General features: G+C 44.1%; 1 protein-coding gene across 4 annotated transcripts; it reads right to left on the reverse strand.

The window, feature by feature from the left end:
• Positions 1 to 194: 194 nt before the first annotated feature.
• APTX (aprataxin) lies at positions 195 to 11,051 on the reverse strand. 4 transcript variants are annotated; one of them, XM_080637180.1, is made up of 8 exons: positions 11,009 to 11,051; positions 9,833 to 9,964; positions 8,367 to 8,413; positions 7,312 to 7,641; positions 5,796 to 5,855; positions 1,726 to 1,952; positions 1,359 to 1,462; positions 195 to 1,077 (listed from the first exon to the last, which is right to left on the reverse strand). In XM_080637180.1, exons 2-8 carry the CDS (start codon positions 9,960 to 9,962, stop codon positions 923 to 925), a joined length of 1,053 nt encoding a protein of 350 aa, XP_080493306.1. In that variant the 5' UTR covers positions 9,963 to 9,964; positions 11,009 to 11,051; the 3' UTR covers positions 195 to 922. The 4 variants fall into 4 exon arrangements, with proteins under 4 accessions (XP_080493306.1, XP_080493304.1, XP_080493305.1 ...); XM_080637178.1 differs by lacking the exon at positions 11,009 to 11,051 and adding an exon at positions 10,722 to 10,834; XM_080637179.1 differs by lacking the exon at positions 11,009 to 11,051 and adding an exon at positions 10,712 to 10,771.
• Positions 11,052 to 11,223: the final 172 nt, after the last annotated feature.

Raw genomic sequence — 11,223 nt, forward strand, 5'->3', positions numbered from 1 at the left:
GAGAGCCATTTCACCCAGAAGGTGCCTTACTTGACAAGTCAAAGCTGGATTTAGAATGAAACTGAACCCCACAAACCAGTTCTGGACCCAGAAACAGATTTTAATCACTACTGCTCTGCTGCCTATCTGAGAGTTCACATCTTGACAACAATCAAATGACAGAGGTTCACCAAAATCTAGATGCGGAGAAACAGGACGTCATTAAACCACACAATTTCTGTGCCAACCTCAACATATGCAGCCAAACAACTGCAAACTACAGTTTGTTACTCTGGGGAGCAGCAAAGGTGGTCATTGTGTGTTATTCATGTATTTCTGTTAAATCCTTGTACATGAAAAGCTGCCCCTCTTAAAGCCTGAGCAGTGACTACCCTGGCACCTGGTGAGATGCAGTGTCTGCTCCACGGCCAAGGGGAAGTTCAGCAGCACTGGAATTTCAGCAGAGTTCGTTCACAGTAGCTGATGCTCCTTCCCATCCACTCTCAATATACTCTGTGACAATTTGCTGTCAGCCTTACCAGCTTCTGCAACATTATCACTTAAGACAAACTTCAACATCAAGAGAAACTGTTTTATTGCTTTCTCAGTAGAAACCTAGATCTGGGCTCAATGCCACAGCTTTTGAATTAAAATAATCCAAACAAAATCTTCTTCCAGACTCCAGTTCATGTACAGATTAGTGTGGCTGTACCACAACAAAGCTGCAAACACGCCTTCAATTCAGAAGTCATTTTATTTTATATTGGGCTTTGTTTTTGCCTGAACAATTACACAATTAGCGTGCTGCTGTTTCCAGGCTGCTTTTTCACACATTACATTTGTCACTCCACTTAACAAAAAGTACACAAGTTCACCAACATTCTGAGGCCTGTGTTCTAGCTGGAAATCTGAAGACAGACTGCAAGATGATTTATTTGCAAAGTCATTTTGGCAAATGTTTCTTGAGATGTTCCTTTAACTGTGGGACAGTGGAGAGATGTTGCTTGCAAAGATGGCATCTGAGGGGCAATTTGAGAAGTTCAGAGATACCACCTTTCACCATCACTTTTCCCTTGCTTCTTACCATCTCTATCACATCTGAACAAAAAAAAACAGAAACCAGAGGTATTGGGACCATGCAGAACCCCTGACACTGCTTTGCATGCACGGCATGTCATCACGGCGTTCCAATTTAAACCAGGCACAAAATTCAGCTGACTTTTACTTAGTGCTATTCCCCAATATCTGAAATTATATAAAATATTTCAATTATTATAACAGAATTTGTGGCTTACACATTTCTTTGGGGGGGAAAAGAGCCCAAAGCCATAACCCACAAGCAGGATTACATGTTATAAAATACAGTTTCTAATCATTACCTTGAGAATTTAAGAAGTAATCTGTAGTAAAAGAGTTCCAGTGCTTTTTGGTTTTCAGGGCTGGAGAATCAAAATCCTGGCTGATGACATGCAAATGCAGCTGACTGAAACAAATACATTAGGTAGATATGAGACAAAAATAACATTAATGCTCAAAGTTTTTTTGCAGTAGTACCAGTTGTAAATGTGACTCAGCAGTCAGACCACCAAACATATGGGTCAGTCTTGCTATGCCTGACCCACAGCCCTGCCACAGAAGAAACCCCCTCTGTTCTGGAAGCACTGTGTCATGCCAAGTGTTTCACGTTACAGATTTAGCCCCAAATCTATATAGGGGTCTCCACCTGGTGACTCATCTGGACCTTACCTCATGCTGGGGATAGCATGGTAGCCCAGTCTGAACTCCAGACTGTCTCGGGCAGGGCAGTCTTCGATCATTTTTTGCCCAACTGCATGCATATGTTCCAGGAGTTCAAGATGGTCCCTGGTGACTGCCTTGAGGCTTGAAATGGGGTCCCACGGTAAGATAAGCCAGTGGTAACGTGCTTTGGGATATTTATCCTTGATGACTACAGTCTTTTCATCTTTGTAAACCTTGCAAAACAAACAACTAGATTACTTACTGATTGAAAGTTAAAGTGTCAGATTCCTATAAGCACTATATTGGCTGGATTTTGAGATGTTACCCATCCCATTGTGGTTGCAGAGTGCCTAAGCACAGATAGGTGTTGCTAGTGCAACTGGAACTGTCAGGAAAAATTACTGCCTGGGAAAATTACTACATGGAAAGAAATATCAAACAGCAGAGCATTCACTTCAAGGGGGACTTCTGCTGTAACTAAGTTGGTGCAGGATATGCACCCTTGTGAGAACCTGGACACTGAGCTTGTCTCAAACACCACTTACATTCCATAGTGTGAGTAAGAGACAGGAAACTGAGCTTGTCTCAGGCACCATTTGCATGTGACTATGGGAGGCCTTGAATGTAAACAAAGCAAATAATAATTATGTTGGCTATTATTACATACTGTGTAGACAGGATTGTTCTGACCCCTTTGTTCCAAGCTGATAAGCCTCCACAGGAATGTGAAAGGATAAATTAAGGATGAGCTGACTCAGAGGATGGAGTCAAAAAGCAGACACCATGATAGAAGGGACAGTGACCAGCTGGAGGATCCTCAGTGCTCACTAAACTGTGCCCATCATTACCACAGTAACGCCTCTCTATGCTTCGTATGAAAATTATGGATAACACCCCAAGAGAATATGAACATAAAAATTCAGGGCTCAGGTCAGAGGGAGAGCTCCCATCACCAATGATATCGTGGGTGAAGAGGACCAACAAGGCATGGCTGGATCCACAGGTGGTGATAACCTCTCTCTCTCTTCCTCTCCCTTTCTTTCTCTCTCTCTCCTCCTCTCTTTTTCATTGAATACTAACTACACCTAAGTAAAAACACATGGCACAGGACTTGCTGATCCAGCTAAAGTAATCATTGTTATTATATCTAACCACATGCCTTGTATTTTGTGTTAAATAGGTAGGTTGATGTCATTTCACCTTAATTCAGTACAAGGGTATCAGGAACTTGGTCATTGTTCCCAAGGGGAGAAAGGTTGTCCTAAACAACTCTTTTCAGGTCAAAACAACCCTTCTCCATACCATGTATGAGGCAGCTACAACAAGATATTCCAACATCCCTCTTTACACATTTTAAGGAAAAAGCTTTCTATTCTTACAGAGCAATAAGTTAACCATTGCTCCAGGTGGATATGAACTCTCTTGAAAACCACCTGGACTCAGATACCAGCGACATCTAGGAAACTCTTACTTCCATCAGGTAACATTCAAGTTTTGCAGTCACTGAAACAAAACTCACGGCCCTGTACTCAATGTGGAGCATGCAGGATCCCTTGTGGATTTCTGGAGAGAAACACAAGTCTCAGAGGTGCTACCAACAGTGTGCTTAGCGCAGCAGACCCCCGCCAGGGTTACAAACACAGAAACATTCAAGTCCCACCTATTTCAGGTCATGCCAGCCGATGTGCTACTTTGTAAGATCACTCACAAAAAGGAGGACAGTTTCCTTGCCCATCATGTCCTCCCGTTTTCATTTTGGTTTACATTCTGTAACAATTTGATGCTGAAGAGAAACAGTAGCAAAGCATGTGGCCAGGAGGGTATGGAGACAGCCTGACCCTGGCAATAAAAACCTGTCCACTTTTCCAGCAGAAGCCGCTTGCTGTGCCTCTACTACCTTAGCAGCATGTCTACTGGTGAGAGATAGATGATGTCTTTGTCATCTTTGGTAATAATTCTCATATGTTTATATACAGATCTGATTAGTCTTGCTCTACAGGAAGACTAAAATTTTATCAGCACACAAACCATTGGACTGATTCTTTCGGCAATAAGACTAGTTGATACTGTCACAGAATGATTGGGGTTAGAGGGGACCTCTGGAGCTCATCTAATCAACCGCTTGCTAAGGCAGGCTCACCCAGAGCAGGTTACACAAGAACGTGCCCAGGCAGGTTTTAGCTATGTCCAGAGAGGGACCCTCCACAACCTCCCTGGGCAGCTTGTTCCAATGCTCTACACTCTCAACATGAAGAAGTTCTTCCTCATATTCAACTTTTTACATACACACATCAGTGTCTTCATATCCCAGTGGGAATGGGATCATGATCCTTCAGAAGAAAGAAATATCACCATTTATTTAATATTTGATTAAAAAACAAAGATGGGAATTCTTTGGTTTGTGTATTTAGTTCAGATGCACCACTAATAAAGCTAACACTAAATCACAAACAGTTTTTTATGTTCTAACACACAAAGAACAGTTTTAAAACACCATCTTGGTAAGTGCTATATGAAATTTGCTTAAGAGATGAAAATTAAGCTCCATGTTTAGAAAGTAAGCAAGTATTTCAATAGCATTATCATTCCCCACAGAAATACTCATTCAGAAGAATGGAACTACAAATCTACGCAGTTCAACACTTCACACTTCAAATTTTTTTTCTAAAATATATATATATATATATATATATAAAAAAAATTAAAAATAGAGACCTTCTGATCAGTATCAAGGACATTATTTTCAGCTGGAGGTGATCATGACCTTAACGGGCCCAGTGAGGCTGTGGGATCTTTGCCCCTGGAGATCATTTCAACTTAAATGGACAAAGCCTGAGGCAATCAGACCAAGTGCAAGTGGTCAGACTGGGTCTCCTTCCAAAGGTCGTGTCCAACTAAAATTGTTCAAGTATCATAGGTGTCTGTGATATTTGTCCTCCTGAACACATACGCTTGCTGAGAAGTACAAAGGGAAAAACACATCTCTAATGTTAAGATGACCATGCAGCAGTCAGTGAACCAAAACCCGAGCTAAACGGACACAAGCTTAAAGCCTTACTCCACCAGACAGTGCAATACTGATGGAGAGCATTCTCCCTATGCTGGAGACAAACAGCTTGTTTTTGAGAAGGAGTTGCCTATGTATTTGCCATATCTTAAAAACTAAAGAAAAGTAGGTTCTACACATGGACAGGGAAGATTCTCTGAGGGCTCTCTCAGAATAGACTAACAAGAAAGGGTGCATACACTGCAGCCACAAAAGACATTTGTCAGATTTCTGCATCTTGAGTCTGACCTCCCCAAAACCAGGCAACAAAGAGCTCAAGGAAAACCATTATGCAACCACAAGGGAGCAGGGGGAGTGAGGTGCATCTGTAGCATCTGCAGGAGTTTAAAGGAAACACCCAGGAAATTCCTGTTAGCACAAGGAAATGGAGTGGAATGAGAAGCCAGAGGTCACATCCTGCCAGCTAGTATGGAGGTGCTGCAGTTGAATTTGCTGGAAACCAGGAAACTGCCCCATGCTTGGTAAAAATAGTGCCTACTGCTGAGAAACCGGAACCTTCACTGCTTGCTCAGCTTCAGACTACACCTCCATTTTAGATGGTCCCCCTGAGCAAACAAAGCAACAGCATGGCTCGCCTGCTCTCCCAAGAACTTTTCTGAACTGTGGGCTAAATTTAACAGTGTAGAGAGCTCAAAGGTAATTAGGATAATGACATTCTGCAATATGAGTATAGTAGAGACTCTTAAATTAATGCTAGTACAGAGACAGAGGCAAGTACAATCAGCCCTTCACAGTACCACAGTATCACAGTATGTTAGAGATTGGAAGGGACCTCAAAAGATCATCTAGTCCAATCCCCCTGCCAGAGCAGGAACACCTAGATAAGGTTACACAGGAATGTGTCCAGGCAGGTTTTGAATGTCTCCAGAGAAGGAGACTCCACAACCTCCCTTATGCAGTACTCCACTGGTTAATCCGGTCATAAAAGTAAACTGCAGAAGGAACAAAGAAAGCTCATTAAACTTTGTTAGACAGGAACTGTTGTATAGTAGAAGTATACAGTTTTCACCTGCATTTTTGGATCTTGCATGGAGCTTTTTAGACCCTGACTCCAGTGTCCTGAGTGTTCCTGAAGCACACAAAAAAAAAAGAAATTATTGTATAAGATAATCAAGAACCCAATTGAATGTTTTAAAGCATTCGGTACTTTCATTAGTATAAAACAGACAAAGAACACCTGAATGACAGCTGAATGACTTCCTTTCTACAAATGCCAACATGCCTGCTCCAACTGCCCCCACAGAGCTCCTTTTGAGACCTTTTAACAAGATATTGTTAAGATTTAAGGTTAAGTCTTTCAAATGTTGGAAGTTTAAAAACATAGGGCTCTAGCTCTGCTGGAATTTAATAACTTGCATGCACATGCTATGGCACAGTCCTCCATTGCTACTGATGACAGATTATTTTACTAAAAGACTCTCTGCCTCATGGATCACAAGAGTGCAAGGTCCAAATGAAGTAGAAGGATCTCCATGTCCTATCGCATGCTCTGCACAGAACACATAAATGGTTGTGGTGTGTGGCCCTACTCTTACATGTATCTATTTTTTCATACTGTGCGAGGAGTGGCTCGTACAGAAAACAAGAAAGGCACAAGAAAATCAAGTCAACACTAGCAGGTCTCTCTTGATTACTGAATGCCTAATAGAAGGTGCCTTGAGTGCACTTCTTCCCAAACAGATAATGTTTTACTTATTCAGATCACTTTACAGGCATTATCAATTATGATCTTCATCATATTCTTAGAGAGAGAGATGTTCAAACATTACAGTACTGACAAAGAAACAGGGTGAATCGTCTTGTCTGGCACCAATCTAACTAGCCTGAATTCACAAATTAAATGAGTAGTCAACCCACCACAACCTGGGACTGACATTTTGTCTTGAGGGGTTTCATATCCATGCCTCCTCCTCCACCAACTGCACTGTTATAGGTCCAGATGCACTAAGCAGTCTCTTATTTTGTCCATATCAGCAGGGCTAAAAATTCCCTTTCTAAAGATTATGGCTGGTAGCATTCACTAATGTAAACATGGTTCTACTGTAAAGAATGACCCAAGCAAGAGGAAAAAAACCACGTAAGAATTAAAAAAAAAAAAAAATTAAAAGAAAACGTAAGAGTGTCAAGTTGTCCCATTCTCTGTGTGTAAGCTTTTAGATAACCACTGCTCTATTTGTAACATTGCAGAATGCATCATAAGAGCCAGCACCGTATCCTTGTGTGAATCCAGATAAACTGAGCACACGTGAATTGTTCTTCTAGCAGAAACTGCAGCAGGAAACAGAGATTAAATCCTTCCTGACTCCAAGCAAGCACCTTCACACATATGCATCCCCTTCAGCACAGGTTAGAATGGGTCCCAGGAAACTTTCTCAGGGCCTGGGTTTCATGTTTTACATGCTCTGAACACTCTGAGGATCTGTGTTTGAGACACTTCCCATCAGGAGTACTCACAAAAGTGAAAGACCAAAAGCCATGATGGAAGAGACAACCCCAGGAGAAACAGGACAAGTATTAACACTTGCCTTTTTGCTCGAAGTTCCTTCATGTGGAGATACGCCAGTATTGCTTAGCTTGGGATTTGCAGAACTGCCTTGTGTATCCCCCACCTCCATCTTCATTGTTTTTCTGGGCACAAACTCTACATCGTCATTCTCACAGGAGTCCTCACGTGACAACTTTTTGGTTTGTATTTTCTCTTTTGCTTCGGTAACAGTTTTCCCTGATTCTTCAGCAAATTGCACTGTGTAGGGGTAAAGTTTATTCACAATATGCAGCACTTGGCCTGGCTTCATTTTCACCTCTTCATCCTTGCCAATATTCACGAGATCAACACTAGTTGGGTTGACTCCTATCTTTGGTAGGGACAAAAAGGAAAATAAATAGCAAATGATACTGTAACTGGAATTGCCAACTACTGCTCCACTGTCCATTGATTTTCATTTTGCACCTCACACTTTCACAAAACAAACTCTGTTATTTATTCTGTTCTAGGAGAAAATGAGGACAGCAAGGTGGTCAAATTTTTCCTTGCCTCTTTTATTGCATCCATTTCCAGCTTTATGAAACTCTAAAATATTTTTCCCCTCAAAACAGTGTTTTAAAGACTGAGAATTTACCTGATGTTGAGCTGATAATTGAAAAGCAATACAATTTCCTCCCTCCCAGGCATAACTGATAATGCAAAGTGGCAGGGGCAACCTACAATGACTGGCTGATAGATGGATCTTGCCTGATTGTTATCCCATCTTTGTCTCTATCAGCCATCAAAAACAACCCAAACTTTCCACAACTGCCCAGTCCCATCTCCCAGATATAGCGCCTGGAAGAACGGATTGAGGATTCACAGTAAGGTTCTCTGATGCTGTCTGAGACTGGAGCATATCTGGAAGGAATAGTGCAGTCTTTCCAGTTCAAAATTAAAAAAAGACAAATATATCACTTCCAAGGACCACTCATTGTGCAATCCTTGGTCATAAAACAGCTACAGGTCATTCAGACCCAGTGAACAGAATCATCACTTGCAGCATTTCTGGAGTTTAAGTACATATCAAAAATATTGTACACCCTGTTAACGTACCTGTTTAACTGTGACATACCCCTTGTTACAGTCTGCTTTTAACTGAACTGGAAAGAAATAACAAAGTGTCACAATGCTGTGTAAACAGAAAGGCCAGAACTTTGCTGAACCACTCTTTCAGAAAGCACTCCCATACTGTAAGACCTGCTACTTTCTGAAGCTGATCTCTGTGAATGTACAAAAAGAATATTTCTGCTTCATCCTCTGTTTCCAAGACCACAGGTAAAACAGAACCAACCCATACAGAGTCACACCTGAGTATTCCACACCATGATCAGCACAACTATTCAGAATACAGACAAAATCTGTAGAAGTCTTTTACACGTTCCTGCTATTCTCACTAGCCCTTTTTGACTTTATGTAATTATAATTAACAGGGCATGGAACAGGACTGTGCCCAGAGGGAAAAAAGATAAGGCAGGGAAGATATAAAGTATTGTTCTGGTTTTGACAGGGACAGAGTTAATTTTCTTTCTAATAGCTGGTACAGTGCTGTGTTTTGGCTAGCCAAAGGGCTATTCCATACCTCAGTACATTGTGCCCACTATGTAAAGTCGGGGGAGTTATGAGGAAGGCCCAGATCACTGCTTAGGTATAGGCTGGGTATCAGTCAGCAGGTGGTGAGCATTGTGCACCACTGTTGGGGTTTTTTTTTTGGGTGTTTGGTTTATTTCTCTATCTTTTTATTACTATTGTTGTTGTTACCATTATATTCTACTTTATTTGAATTATTAAACTCTTCTTATCTCAACCCATGGGTTTTACCTTTTTTCCAGTTCTCTCCCCATCTCTTGGGAGAGCAGTGCTACATAGTTGCTGGCTGGGGTTAAACCATGACAAGTATTTTATAGATCACAGGTATTTTTATATACTGTCCCACTGCATCTATAAAATAAGTCATACTAAAAACCAGTTGGTGGAGGACTAAAGAGATGAAGTGCTATTCACAAAGCCAGGGTGCAGGCCATGGAACATGACTGTGGGTCTTCGGACCCATGTTCAGGTTCAATGCTTTAGTTCACAAAGGGGAACTTCCTGATATTAGGTGTCTCCTGTGCTTTTTTAGGACCCAGAGAGGTGCACAAGTGCTTATGGAAAAAGCTTGATAACTTCAAGAATCAGGCAACACTATGGACCATGCGGAGGAAGGAGACCATAAGCCAGTGACTGCAGAAGCAAGCCCAAGGAAAGACTGCTTCAGTTCCAAGGAAAAACTGTGATTTCCCATTTAGACCCTGCTCAAAGGAGGCTTACGGCTTATGCAGAGGCATTGGTTCATTAGCTTTACTGTAATGTAGCCAAACAGAAGAGTGATATTCATGGCCCATGGCAGGGAGTTGGAATTAGATGATCTTAAAGTCTTTTCCAACCTGAACCATTCTATGATTCTATGATAAACATCACACTTTTCACAAGTGAGGTTGTTGCTGCTGCACGTAGGAAGTGGGATTTGAGCTAAACCTTACCTTGCTGACGTGAACACTTCTTATCCGTTATCCCAGTCTCTGGGCCACGCCCAATCACCACCGCTTCCATGTGTGGCAGTTTCACTCGCTGACTGCATTTCTCCTTCCCCACCAGCCAGCACACATGCATCACTGTGAGAGCAAAACATAGTGTGTGACTAACATGCACCTCCTAATGGGTCACCGTCCTGTGGAACAGGGTCCAGGGATTCTGCTGCCAGTCCATCCATTAGCTGAGTCACTTCTGCTGAGTTCATGCTTCTGAAAGTCAAGGCCATGTGTGGCATTAACACTCGTGTAATCTAAGGGCAAATTGCTGTTGAAAGGGCAATCCTATTTCCTTCCTTCCGTATCACTATACGCTCTTACAGATAATATATGGGAAAAATCAACCGGATCAACAGCTCCATCTGACAGACAAGCCTACCCATAAAAAAAAGGGTATCTGCATCCCACTGAATCAGGATCGATCTGAGAGATTCATTTATGCATCATAACAAAGAAAGAGGCAGAAGACACAGAGGCCGACAGAGGGGAATAGCTTCATCTAGGAACAGCCTGCAGATGGACCATGCAGTGAAGCCGGGCCTCAAGTTTATACCGACGTGACCCTGCAACAATCCCTGCCTGGTGCTTGGCATTAAGGGCTCCTCCTCCCAACTCCCGTTGTAAAACGACCCTCCGTCCCCACTGCAACACACTCAGCAATGTCCGGCATGTGGTTATGTCCACCGAACAGCACTTCCCGCTAGGCCTGCTGCCCGGGACCGCCGCCCTCCGAGGAGGCCTCTCGGGCGGCAACCACCGCCGGCACCTTACGGCCGCAGGTGCCGGCCGGGCGCGCCCCAGCCCCGCCGGCCGCAGCACCACGATAGTTACCGGTGGGTACCTGCCCGCGGCGGAGGGTATCGGGTACCAGGCCCCGTGCCCATGGCAACACCGGGCCCCGCCCTTACTGCGCGTGATGCCTCAGCGCCGCACCCGACCCAGCCAATCGGCTGCTGCACCGTCACCAGAGCGCAGGCGTAGCAGTATGGCAGGGCCGCGAGGTAGCACGCGCACGCGCACCCGCACCCGCACCCGCACCCGCACCCCCCACCTCCCACCCCCCACCCGCGGCGGGGAGCACGGAGCTGGCCGGAAAGGCGGCGGGCGGGGCGGGGCACCGCTGCGTACCCGCCCGTAAGAAACGGCCCGCGCCGGCAGCGCTGGGCACGGGAGGCGCAGGGGGTAGGGCCTGGAGACGGCCGCGCACACCGCCTGGCGCCCGCCAAACCGCCTCGGCCCGGGCAGCGCGGGAACCACCGCCCCCCCTAGAGCATGCGCGGAGGGGCGCTCACCCACCGGGGCACGCCGGGAGTGGCGGCGGCAGCTGAGCGCGGCAGCCGTTG

Source organism: Psittacula echo (assembly GCF_963264785.1).
Source record: "Psittacula echo genome assembly, chromosome: Z".
Taxonomy (NCBI): domain Eukaryota; kingdom Metazoa; phylum Chordata; class Aves; order Psittaciformes; family Psittacidae; genus Psittacula; species Psittacula echo.

Coding starts and splice junctions, on each gene's coding strand:
- APTX (XM_080637178.1), bottom strand. CDS start 10,764: ATGGGCACGGGGCCTGGTACCCGATACCCTCCGCCGCGGGCAG. Junction 8,414..9,832: donor GAAGTGTTCACGTCAGCAAG/GTAAGGTTTAGC, acceptor ATTTCTTTCCAG/TTCAGTTAAAAGCAGACTGT. Junction 5,856..7,311: donor AAGGAACTTCGAGCAAAAAG/GCAAGTGTTAAT, acceptor TGTGTGCTTCAG/GAACACTCAGGACACTGGAG.